Consider the following 14019-nt stretch of genomic DNA (forward strand, 5'->3'; position numbering starts at 1 on the left):
GAACATTGTAATGTATTTGAGTTTTGGAGCTTAATGAATAAAGCTTTTAGCTTTTAGCTTTCGGATGGAAGTTGTAGCAGGTGATTCTGCCACCTCTTGAATTATCTATTCAAAGAAAAAGATATTACAATGTTTTTGTGAAGACAATGAACGGAAAGATACACCAAATGAGCAAAATGCACTTGTACATATGATTGCATGGTTGATCCGACTCATACACCAAATGAGCCAATGTACTTGTACATATAATAGCATGTTTGATCTGACTCATTATTGTACAGATAACGGGAAGGCAATGTTAGAAGACTAATTGCCATTAACTAGCAACATGAGGACACATAAAGAAATTACAGACATCAGTTGGTGGTACAATCAACTGTAGGTCAATCGTGACTGGGTTTGGCGTCGTGGGATCCCAATCTCGCATGAGTTGACCCTGGCAGCAAACCGAAGTGAACAAAGAGACTCCCCAACAAAATAGGTCTCAGGCGAGATGTTGACGAACATTAATGTCTTCGAATCCCCACCAAGGCATGGCTACATGATGTAACAAGACTAATGATCAAACAAATACTTAATTTAATCTCAAAGCGGAATAATGTATGGAGATGGGTGCACAACGGTACCTGTAAAAGATACGTTAGCTTAGAGTTCCTGAAAGGCACATGGTCATCTTTCTTTGCAATTGCGAATATTACATCACTTAGGGCAGACAAACTTTTGTTGATTGCCTGCATCGATGTGGCAAAAGAGTCAAAAATATGAACTATTTCATGATTTAATTGACATAGATGAACGGTATCCACCTGAGTTTCCTTTAGGCGCTCGCCAGTAGAGCCACTTTTAGCAAGACGTTCACTTCCAGCAAGATCAATTAGGTTCAGAACCCCTTCAACCTGTTGTTCTGTTCTCTGAAAAATGAAAAATGAAGTAATCACTTGACGTATGTTTCTAACACAACAGAAACCAGTTTTGCCACAGATAATGATGAGTTTCTGACCTCATTAACACCAAAAATCTTTAAAGTGAAGACAAAATGACTTCTTGAAGATTGTTCGTTCATTTGTGTTCTACCCACAGACCTGGTCTCCAAGTTCAGAAATCTCATCAGAGTTCAACTAGTTATGGAACACGAAACACCCACTAACCCCAACTAGTATGTTAGTATGAAAGTAGAATACAAAAGGAAACCGTTTAAAACATGAAACTAACGAGAATATTAACATGAATGGTTTTGAACACAACAAATAGAATGAAAAAGGATTTCTTCATAATGTCAGCCTCAGAAAGAAAACCCTTTAACCAACTAGCTCAGCAAGTATTACCTATTCTGTGCAGCTTGTTGTAGGAGGAACGAGACTTCCTTGATGCTGCAAACATCTACGATGGTAAGATCAGATACAACCGTATTACCATTAGAGTCGTGCTTGATTGAATATTGTTTGCCTGGACCACCAGATGTGTCTACACTACAAGGACGGCTTGGTGATAACAAATCACGAATTGTTTCATTATATATTTCGAGCATGGATGCCTAAAAAAGAAATGAATGAATCAAGCATGGTGGTGAAAGTGAAGACTAAGCAAAAACAATTTAAGAGTAAAAGGTCACCTGCATTTTGTATTTCCAACCCTGACATTGCTGAGATTGACTAGTCTGAAAAATTTGCTCTAATGACCGTGGTATAAGACCTTTATCTTCAGGGCATTCAGTGTTGCCCATCATAGTGTAAGTTTTACCCGAGCCAGTTTGCCCATATGCAAATATGCAAACCTACAATTGATGACAACAAACTTTTTTAGTCAAAAATACAAGAATTGATCACAAGCAGTCACACGATCATACTGCAGCAGATTATATACACATTCTAAAGCTATATTCACCCTATGACCTTTTATGGTAAAAGAGAACCAGGATAAGCATAAAAAGGCAATGTGTGTTTTCAAAAACCATTACTCAAAAAAGAATCCCGGAACTAATATGACTTTATGATTAACAAATCAACTCAAAAAGAAGTTCAATGAGAACAGTATACTAGGAATGCTAAATCAAAGTACAAAGGTTAGAAGAAACATCTCAATAAAAGAGAATCGACAAAATCAATAAGTCAGTATAAATGAAATAATTGTTGTGTATAGATTTCAACAGAGACAACATATTTTAAAGATTAACTGAAGCACCTTATAGCCATCAAGTGCACTCTGAGTCAACTGAGAGATTTCTCCAAAAACATCTTCTTGTGAAGCTTCATGATTAAATACTTTGTCAAACGTGAAGGAGTACATCTGGGCTGTTCATAATTTCCTTGGTTTGATCAATATTTTATATCACCCATAGTAGTCATCAAAAGAAACAATGCAAATGTAGTATCTAAAACAAACAAAAGGCTTGTCATACCATTATGTGTTAAATCAATGCCACGACCAAGAGATTCAAAGGATGTTGGATAAGAAACAACTGCTCCATCTGTGTCACTTGAATCATTATCAAGTAAAAGAGGACGAACTCTACAGAACACGCGAATATTTCCTTTAAGTTCCTGTCAAAAAGAAGTTCAGCACTACATAAATTTTATAATATATATTTAACTAAATTAACACAAGTACCAATATGGTGTTGTGCAGTTTTTTGCGCAATTTCTCAGCTTCCACTATCTGAAGCTCGGCATCTACAAGACGTCCTTGCAAATCTTTAACAGTTTTCTTCTGCTCTTCATACTCTGTCATCGTCTCAGTAGCTGTCAAGTCGGCTCTCTATTAAAGCAACAAGGATGTCAAAAACTGAACAAAAAATTACTTAGTCCTAGATTATTCATATTATTCTGCAGCCAATGGTAAGTCACTGGTTTATCTCACATTCAGGCAAAAGAAAATGAATTGCCACAATATGATAATACTATCTGTAATGCTTTATAGCTACCAACCTTCAGCTTCTCATTAGAAATACCAAGCTGATGCTGCAATAGTTGTATTTGTTCTCTTTGGGAAGAACATGTCTCCTGAAATTAATAAAGAACAAATATATACCATGCTACTGTAAAAACTAGCAGAATGTATGAAGATGTTAGCGCATATGAAAACAAACCTCTAGAGCAACATTCTTTGTAGTCATTTCATCCAAATCTTTTGATGATTTTCCACTAATTTCTCTGTAGTTAACAACGTCTACAGTCAAACTCTGCACTCGTTCTAATAAATGATCACGATCATCTCGTACTTGTTGCAATTCAGTTCTAAGGCAGCTGACTTCCTTTTTTAATTCTTCTTTCTGTTTCATGGCCTCTTGCTGAGAAGACTGATGAAGCAATCAAACATTAAAATTACATGAATTATTGAATGTTATAACTTATATAACAGCAATAGCACCAAAAATAATCAACCACACAGCAACTTCATCTAGAATGAAACATGATGGGCAATGAAAAAGGTCAAGTGTGTTATTGTGTTCAGTCAAACTTCAAGATATTATTCTAGTTGCAAAATCATTATTCCTTGAATCTACCAAAACAGTTTATTATATAGTTGAACTGCCTCCTCAAGCTGACATTAGTTTCTCTTTTTTCCCCGGGGGCGGGGGGTGGGGGGTGGGGGGTGGGGGTGGGCACAGGCGGAGGAATGAGATATCTCATAGAAAGTAATGCATATGACTATCAAGTGTCAATATTTGCAAATGACCAGGATACAATGTTGCTGATCAGATCAAGGAATTTATGCAACATGAGTTCCTTCCTATAGCCAAGACACAAGAATGAGATTTGTACAAGATGAGTTACTACCTTCTGTGAAGATGAGACAATTTTGACTGTATTAATACAATTCATAAAGCAGAATAAATAAGAAACATAAAATCAGTTAACAAGAATCAGTAGAAAAAAGGACCTTGTAAACCAAGATACATCAACCTCTGTAAGTTGCACATACTGAAAGCAATAGGACATCAACGCTATTTAACAATAAAAATAAAATAAAACTGATAAAATGATAAGTTCTTTGAGCACCAAAAAAAATTAAGGTACAACTGCCATTGAGCTAATAAATTTTAGAGAAAGGGGAAAAAATGATTGACAAGTGCCAATAATTCATCCTGTATTAAAAAATGTTAAATAGAACGCTAACCCTGGAGGAATCCAATTGAGTTTTGAGTGAGTTTGAGTGGTCCCTAGCACTAGTCAGGCTTTCCATTATAGCACTCTTCTCCTTCTGCAGCCTCGAGATTGTTTCACCATTTTTGTTGGCCTCAGTCTGAAGATTACTGTTGTACTGTTGCAAACTGGCATTGTAATCTTGTAATCTCCTATTAGTTTCTTGCAACATTTTTAACTGGCAAATTGCATGAAACAAGATGTCACTTGGATCATCAAAAGAACTGCTTAATTTTAATAAAAAAAGTAACATACCTGGTCAACTACACATTTCTTCTCCTGGGTGACTCTTTCAAGGCCTGCTGACAGAGCATCTCGAGAATTCTCAACTGCAACCCTTGTTCCCCTTTCATTCACATAAGACTTGATAGCATCCTGCAGAATTTTTCAAGTTATAGTCAGAAGCTTCAAAACTCAATCCGCTAATCAAATCGAGAATCTTCATCACTCTTACCAATTTCTCAGATTCTTCCTTTTGGAAGTTCTTCTGCAACAAAGAATACTGGTTTTGAATTTCCTTTAGTGTTGAATCCAGTTCATCAATCTTAAACTTCATCTGGGTCTCTGCAAAAATATGAGGTTCCACCAGGACATCAACACATAAGGATGACAAGTGCACATGGGAGTTATAAATCTCAATAAAACAAGATTTTCTCATTTTTTGTGCCATTTTAAAAATCAAAATTGGTAATTACCAATCTCTCCGTGCCTTTTCTCTTCAAAATCCAACATATTTCGAAGTTTCTCTTGCTCTGCCAAGTAGCCATCTTCAAGCTCCATGTAACATCTGATGCAAATCCGAAGTTTTTTAATGTACTCTATCATCTGCTCGCTCTTGCCCTATAAAAATGACAAGATATAAACAGCTGAAAAAATCAGTACCCAAAAAACGCCGATAAGATTTCGTAAAGAAGGAAACAAATTCCTAGGTGCACAACCTTGTAATCGTTCTTGTTCTTCCCCTTCATCTTCTCACCCAAGAGCTTTTCCACGTCCTCCCTGGACCCGAACTCAACCCCAGATGAGCTCCCTCCATCCGATGCCTGATCGCCAGGGTTGGGGCCGGCATTGACGGACGACAGCACCTGCCGCGGCGCCCGGCCGTTAGACGCGGGGCTGACCATCTTCCGCCGCTTGTCGATGGGTGTCGTCTCACCCAGATTCTCCTTCTTCTGCAACAACCAAAATCGGAGATCAAACTGAAAGCCCTAGAAACCGGAACAAAGGAGAACACCGGAAGAACTCACGTTCGATGGGCTCCGCGATAAATTTGGGTGGGCAGGCAAGGGGGGCTTGCTCTGGACCCGGGAGGACATGGATTTGAGGGAAGACTGTGGACTGGTTTCTTGATGGTAAGGAAAGGCGAAGGAGGGACGCGAGCCGTCACCTCAACGACCAGAGAGGAGCAGACAATGAGGAGGGTTAAAGGAAAGCCAATCGGGATAAAAATGGCTCCTTTCTCGATCTGCTCGCTTAGGTGGTCGGAAATGGGGTTAGGGTTCTTGAGCAGCTCTTCTTTGTTCCGGATCTCACATGAGAGAGATTTGAAGTAGTTTGAATTGGGGAGCGGGTGGGTGTGGCGATTAGGGAAAGTGATGTGACCAAAATACCCCCATGCCTCGAAGCGTGAAGAGCCCCAAAACAGTAAATTACTTGTGTACCCATCGAGATAGGTAGCTGTGATCCGACATCACACCGCACGAATCTGCATGCGAATCTTGTCGTAAATCGAAGGATTTACAAGGCGCAAACTTTGTCCGAACCATTTGGCTGCCAGCAACTGCGACATGTACGTTTCATTGCTGCCACTACAAACCTGCACTTGTTTCGATGCCTATTAAAGGATTGTGCCTTCGTTTCTCATTATATTATATTCATCATATATATATATATAATCTCACTTAATAGCAAAAATTTCTCCACCTCCAAAGCCTGACAGCATCAGAATGAAAACTACTTCCTACTTGCCATTTCATGCGTCGAGAAGCGGTTCATCTTTCGTTATCCGGGGAGGTGGGGGATGCTTAGTTTTCTAACACTACAAAGGCCGCGTCTCTGTTCATCTCTGAACCCCAAAGCTTACTGCCCCTAACTATGGACAAATCCAATTATATATTTTTGTGTGGTGTTGGGTGGGGGATAGGGAGAGTTGTCCAACCAAATGAGATGGACATGGAGGACTAATCTTCCAAAGAACGTATGCTTTGATGTGATCTGCTACTAATCCTTCTTTGGTTGGAGTTTGCAGGCGTAGTAGCCTCGTGAGGTGTTGGAAACCAGTGTTGGCAATGACAGTGATTCATCACCATTGACTCCTCTGAAAAATGCTTTTGATTGGGTGCGTCTTCTTACAAATTCTAATCGACACATGGAAGTGGATTACGGTTCTTGCAAATGGCGATAATTGTGTCGGCATGCAGAAGAGATTCCTTTTCATCGAGGACGACATACTGTAAGAGATACAACCTCAATTAATTCTATGGAATCATTTGAGAGGATCCCAGCTCAGTGTTGGTGGAATGGTCTTCATTTGTGGTGTTAGAATCAAGGCTTCATCTGGCCTAAAGTTTCTGCAAGATCTAATGCCGAGTAATTCTAGTGTATTTGTATCTTTAGAAATCAGCATTAGTGTGCGACAAACATACAATGCCAGGTGATGAGTTTCGTAAATCCAAAAGCTCCTTTTAATGTTGGAAGTTTGAATGTTACTTCATTCTACAGTTGTGGGAAAAATATGCTTTTTGCCTTAATCTTCACAACATGCATCTGTCCTCCTCCAAGACAACTTGATGGAAGTAAAGGAGCTGTGGTGGAAAAAAGAAGTCAGATGCAGGTGATGTGTCTTCTTTAGTTAATATGTCTTTCACAGGAGGCGGATAACTTCCTTTAGAAAAAAGAATTATGTTCTTTGGCCCTTTTTGCTTTTGTCAATGTCAACATTGTTATATTCTCTGTTCATGATTCATCAATTTCTCATATTAGCTTGCGAGCATTGTTTCACCAGTCTTTTTTTATTTTTTGTCGTTTCTTCTATTGTTGCTTAATAATTGATGCTTGAAGGCAATTTATCCTTGCAACTTCTAAGTTGTAATTAATATATGGGTGAAGTGTGATAAGAAATCATTTGATTAGTCGGTAATTGGTTTGTCCCTTAGGCTCATCGAGAATTGTCTGTTTTAAACGATAATATAATTTTACCTTTTTGAAGCCTTCAAAGACAAAAAAAATTCGACGGATATATGAGTCATTGGTTTCCATAATCCTTAACTAATATGAGACCAAATGATCTTATCAATATTCTCTCCCATAGGAGAGCCAATGGCTCATAGTTAAGATGTATGATTTAGAAATTAAGTTTGTTCGATCGAGATGTAGACCTCGAGCCCTTCTTCTGGAGCTAATATGATAAGAGATCATTTGGTCAGTCGGCTATTAGTACAGTCCATAAACTTACGAAGAATTATTCTCTTTGGACGATGGATATACTTGCATGATTTTATCTTTTTAAAGTTCGTGAATTCCAAAAGACACCTCTAAAAAAGAGGGAGACCAGATGGATTTATGAGCCCTTATACCCCACAATAAATATGGGGACTAAATAACCTTATCATGTTGAACTGAACACTTATGATAAATGATTAGCTAATGCTCGTGTTGATTGTAGAGATTCATTCTACAGAATAATATATTGGCACTACAACTTTTAGCTATTAGTAAGAGTGACCAAAAAAAGTAGTGATGTAAGGAAAAAAAAGTAAAGTATTGAAATCATCACGTAACCACTAGATCATGATAACAATCTAGATAACTATGAATCATATCTCAACACTCCCCCTTGATTCATAGTTGCATACACCAATTTGCGACATAAAATAAATATGCTTTCGAAATGACGGTGATTTGGTGAAGATATCCGTAACTTGTTCATCCGTTCCACAATACTTCATTGTGATAGCTCCACTTGCTTGAAGTACTCTTTCGATCGTCTAAAGCTCCTACACAATCACTATCAGTGAAACCAAATAATTTGCATTTAAATTTTGTTTTGAACATCCATTTTAACCCAGTCGCTTTCTTTTCTTTCGGTAGATCCATTAGCTCCCAAGTTTCATTCTTCTCAGTTGACTTGATTTCCTCCTTCATTGCTTTTCTCCATTCCTTTTTTTTAACTGCATCCTCAAAAGTTGTCGGATCTGAAATAAACAAAGCAAATGTTGAGTTATAAATTTCTGTCAGTGATCTGAAATTTCTTGGAGGGGTTTCATCTGAGGAATCCAAATTTGAACTGCTATTGGGTGAGGTTGACGATGAATTTGTTGGAGTAGGATCTGTCACTTGATTCTGCGGAGTGTCTAGTTCTGCTGGAATCTGCATTTGTGTTTCACCTTTATTGGTCTCCCAATTCCAACTTGCCCTTTCATCAAACATAACATTTCTGTTAATAATAACTTTGCCACTAACAGGGTTATATAATCGATATGCTTTAGATTGTAAAGAATAACCAATTAAAATGCATTTCTCTGATTTTTCATCAAGCTTGTGATGATTTTATGAATTCACCAAAGCATAAGCAATACAGCCAAAAATTCTTAGATGTCTAACACTTGGTTTCATACCATACCAAGCCTCAAAAGGAGTTCGATTCATAACAGCCTTTGTTGGTGAAATATTCAACAAATAAAATGCTGTTGCAACTGCTTCTGCCCAAAACTGATTTGGAAGATGTTTTCCTTTAAGCAAACTTCTTGCCATTTCAACGACAGTCCGATTCTTACGCTCAGCTACACCATTTTGCTCCGGTGTATATGGTGCTGTCAATTCTCTGTGAATACCATTTTCTTCACAAAATGAACTAAACTCATTAGATAAAAATTCACCACCTCTATCTGTCCGAAGTGTCTTTATATATCTACCACTTTGTCTTTCTACAAGTGCCTTGAATTTTTGAAAATTATCAAATGTTTCTGATTTCAATTTCAAAAAATATACCCAACTCATGCGACTATAATCATCCGTAAACAATAAAAAATATTGACTTCCACCAAATGATTTTGTATTCATAGGTCCACATAAGTCAGCATGAATTAATTCAAGACAATTAGATACTCTCCATGCTTTTCCAATAGGAAATGGTTTTCTACTTTGTTTGCCATAAATACATCCTTCACATACATCAAGCGTATTAATCTTAGGCAATCCAAAAACCATTCCTTTTTGACTTAACAACCTTAAACCTTTAATGTTAAGATATCCATATCTTAAATGCCATAAATTAGACTCATTCTTTTGAGTTGTGATAAGCGTATGTCTTTCAATATTTGACACATCAAGTGGAAACATCTTGTTTTGTGTCATGCAAACATTTACTATAATCAAACCAGATTTCTTATCTCTAATAGTGCATGAACCATCATCAAATATTACTTGATATCCATCATTTACTAATTGTCCAACACTCAACAAATTATGTGATAAAGTAGGAACAAAGAAAACATTATCAAGGTATTTTACCTTCCCTTGATTTGTCTTCACCTCAATTGTTCCTTTCCCTTCCATTTGAATTTGCTTGTTATCTCCAAGTCTAACATTCAACTTGTGAGTCTCATCAATATCTCTAAATATTGATTTTATGCCTGACATATGATTAGAACATCCACTATCCAAAAACCAAATATCATTTGAGATGTTATGAATTTGTGAATGAGTCATAAACAACTTACTATTTTCTTCAATTTTCTCCACATAGCTTGCTTGCTTTTCTCTTTTCCAGCAATCTGCCTTCATGTGACCAAACTTTTTACAATAGTGACATTGAATTCCACTTTTGTAATTTTTTTGATCATAATTTGATTGCCCTTGTTCATCAAAGTGTCCTCTTCCTTTTCCATTTCCTCTACCACGAAATCCTCCTCTGCCACGTCCTCTTCCTGTTGATTTTTTGTCTTCTTCTGAAGTAGAAGACTCTCCCTTAACCTGAAATGCTTTTTCTTCACTTTTTTCAAGTGACCTGTTCAACCTTACTTCATGTGCTTGCAAGGAACCCATTAGTTCATCAGGAAGATGTTCACCATAAGATTTCATTTGACTAATAATTTCAATCACTCGAGAAAGAAAATCTTGTACCGATTCATTGCTTTTCATGAACAAAATTTCAAACTCACGACGACTTTCTATTCTCCCTCAGCCTGATTTCGTCATCTGGATCTGCATATTCATTCTCTATTAAGTTCCAAAGATCTTGAGACTTGAATAGAGTCTTCATCTTGATACTCCAAACTTCATAACTTTTGCCCGAGAAGATGGGGATAAGGGGTTGAGACATGAAATTGCCGTTAAAAGCCATAATGCCCAGTTCAGATTGAAACTAGGCTCTGATACCACAAATGTTGGGGATAGAGGAGCAAGGAAGAAACAGAATACTACGATACGAGTAAAAAGAATCCTTTTGACTCAAGAAAACTGATGTAGTATTAAAAACAGGATGAACACTTACAAGATACCAGATACCAAATGCACACAGACTCTTTATCTTCCTCTCCTCAATCTCAATGTCTTGCTAGATGAACTACGGTCCTATTTATAGGACCTAATGACAACCACCCTATAACTACTAGATCATAAGGTAGTTATTGAAACTACTAGATCATGATCAAGTGGTTATTGAAATCATCACGTAACCACTAGATCATGATAACAATCTAGATAATTATGAATCATATCTCAACATAGAGGTAAGCAAAATCGAATCAATAGTAACATGAGTCTGCTTAATAAGCTATTCAATGAATGTAAATGATGAACCAAAAATTCTGCAGCTATCAGGTCAAAAGATGCCTACCACTGTGTGTTCATCAATTCTGACAGTTTTCCTCCAATAAAGAACAGAAATATTCATGTTGGGGTGAATCATGCCATCCTCATTCTTGATTTGCTAAGATAAAAACACACCAAGCCCCGATTTTGATTTTGTAGGATCTTTTCTTTCCCTGCTCTGATGTCGAAGTTGGATTTTTCTGTAGATCAACAAGTTTAACAATTAGAATTCCAGCAAACATTAAGATCAATAGTCTGCACTGTAGAAATGTTTCACCTACATGCATTAGCGCACCTACGGTTCTTTGTTGACTTGATATGGTAATCGGAGGAGAAGTCGGGGCAAAGCTAAAATATATATTTGCCCATCTATTTTCCCATTTCATTCTCCCCTTCTGCAGGTTCATGACATCAGGTTCATGATATCAAGACCATAAATGATGACCATCAGAAGTTGTAGCAATGAATCTGAGATTACTGCTCAGTTTGTCTTTGCTATCAGGCAAGAAAAGAAAGGAGAAGAAATAAAACCATTCAAGCTGCAATGAAAAGTAGATCTTAGCATCTGAATTTTCTAAGATAGTGAATCCTTTCAAGGAAAATTAGTAGCCAAATGAGCATCATTTAGGTGCCCTTAATCACAATCTGGGCAGTGAAATAGTGAACTAAAGAAACTGATATTTGACAGGAATTGTAGATCTGATCAATGATTTCAGAATCACGAAAATGTTTTCGATCTCCCTTACTTTCTTCAAAACAAATCATCCTTCTCCTGAATCAACCTCCACAAACGTAGGTTACTTGCTGACATGAATCATCTCCATCCAACTCAACAGAACCTATTCCTAAGAATCAATGTATCTATCATCATGCAGCATCAGCTTGTTTTATAGCTCAACCACCTCTTCTTTCTTCTCCATGAAACCTGTGCATTCAAAGTCCCTTTATCACCAGATTAATTGAACCATGATACAAATGCCACACATCTTTTAGTCCATGTCCAAAGATGATCCGAGCGAATCATGCACTTAGTTTAATGGGTGAATAAAACACATTCATCTTGATATTTAATGGCCAGCTTCCTTCACATGCAAATCAATTTCAGCTTCTCTGACTTGCCTGAAAAGCCCAAGTGGTTCCTCGCTTCAAAGAATGAGTTATTTCTGACACAGGATCATGAGGTCAATGAGCCTAAACTTGGCCCCCTCCTAAGTACAATCGTACTGGATTTAGTGCAAAAAAGGTTGTGACCACATATAAGAGTGTTTTCTTCCCCAATCTATTGTTGCACTGTTCTCAGACATATGATTTGAATTGTCAACAGATGAAGATTCAATAGCTGCTAGAAACAAAACTTCGCTCAATCTTTGCAAACTTAAGGATAAAATGAGATCTTTAGAAGGAATCCTTGAACTATTTTTCCAGAAATAAAGAGAACAAAGAGAGAAGCAGTATGAGGGCTGTGAAGAACAACTTTTTGTCCACGAGTGTTGCAATGTTGCGTAGATCACATGGACTCAACCAGACTGTGGCATTCTTAATGCCGAAAGGCTCTTTTAGATTAGAACAACTGACTTGGAAAAGCAAGATAGATCAAATTAATTGATCAACTCTTGGTTGAGTGTCTCCATCTGGAACAAATTTATCAGTCACAACCCGATTGCTGCTACATAATATTACGACTTCAGGTTGGAGCTGCTCACTGGATTCAATCGTCACAGTAGTTGACTTGTTGACCACAGTCTTGCATACCAAACAACGCAGATGTCAAAGCAGAATCTAACCCTCTCCGAGGATGAGATTACATGCCACCTCAAGTGGATGCCAACCTGAACTGCTTTAACGTACGTATCTAACACTAATCATGACATGCTTTGACTTTTTCTTCTGTGGAGCGGAGACTCGCTTTGACATTTGGCGTGACGAAGTTGAGCGCTTCTTCTGGTGTCGTCGAAGATGGTCTCGTGGAGACCGCGTTGACCCCGAGGTGGATCAAATCTTTGACCTACACGAATTAAGCATTGACAAATGTCCAACTCTTGTGGTGTATTCTTATTGTTCTTTGTCCACATCTATACGTGGTGCATGATGCGCGTGGGGTCAACTCCTCCACCTCGCACATACTGGTGGCAAATGATTCCGCTGCCATTATTGTAGACCTGAGGTGGCCACGTATACACTTCCCTACGCTGTAGCCGCGTATTCGCCTCTTCTAAAACGATCTTTTTCTAACCTTTCCACACAAATATACATCCGAAGTGAGATCGATCGGTTGCTCTTGTGCAAGATGAACAATTAAATCATCTTATAATTCGATATCGTAACAAGACGAATCGAACATGATTTGACCAACCGCGCTCACGAAATCAACGGGACGTGGCGGTCAAATCCTTTGTCGGTAACGTGTGCGGCGCAGGATACGACACGGGATTCGGGAGGCCGTCGCTGTCGGCCTTTTGACTCCTGGGACGCGTGCGCCGGCGTGGGTCCCACGTTGACCCCGCGGACGCAACCGCTGACGTTATCGCCTCCCGGCGATTGGCTCAGCAAAAGAGAGACGATCTGATAACCTCACGGCCATATTTCTCACTCCTTTGCGTATCGCGGTTGCTCCATTTGTCGATCCATAACACTAGTGGAAGGATAAAGAGGGGTGTACGTATCGGAAACCAGAAGAATAAGGGGATGACCTGGATGGGCTAACAGCGGTTAGATCATAGAGGAGGAGACGGTGTTTTACCACGGAACTATACACTCATGACATTCTGGATTACAGAGAATCTTCTGCTTGAAGAAGTTGGTGTACTCTCATGATGTGGAAGAAAGTAGGTTGAAAGTTGTGTGGCAGCGAACGCACCTTGGTCAGAGATGACTGCGAGTCAACTGCTTATAGTTTTCATTTCAGCTCCAATTTTAGTGATGATAAATGGGTTTAATAACCTCAACATTTCGAGTTATTAGTCATGTTACACGGTTTGACCAACAGATGGTAAATTGCATTACTGAGAATGTAATCTCAGCCACTCTTATTCTGGCTCATACAACCCGTTCCACAAGCAGCACC

The 14019-nt window shown here is 38.3% G+C and overlaps 1 protein-coding gene across 1 annotated transcript; it reads right to left on the reverse strand.

Moving 5' to 3' along the window:
- Positions 1-168: 168 nt before the first annotated feature.
- Positions 169-5692, reverse strand: LOC135651573 (kinesin-like protein KIN-14N). Its single transcript, XM_065171756.1, has 17 exons — positions 5390-5692; positions 5081-5314; positions 4838-4982; positions 4597-4706; positions 4398-4517; positions 4117-4320; positions 3086-3295; positions 2925-2999; positions 2608-2754; positions 2399-2540; positions 2182-2291; positions 1613-1774; positions 1326-1534; positions 1001-1082; positions 807-911; positions 627-731; positions 169-537 (listed from the first exon to the last, which is right to left on the reverse strand). Exons 1-17 carry the CDS (start codon positions 5456-5458, stop codon positions 373-375), a joined length of 2394 nt encoding a protein of 797 aa, XP_065027828.1. The 5' UTR covers positions 5459-5692; the 3' UTR covers positions 169-372.
- Positions 5693-14019: the final 8327 nt, after the last annotated feature.

This window comes from Musa acuminata, chromosome BXJ3-10 (genome assembly GCF_036884655.1).
Source record: "Musa acuminata AAA Group cultivar baxijiao chromosome BXJ3-10, Cavendish_Baxijiao_AAA, whole genome shotgun sequence".
NCBI lineage: Eukaryota > Viridiplantae > Streptophyta > Magnoliopsida > Zingiberales > Musaceae > Musa > Musa acuminata.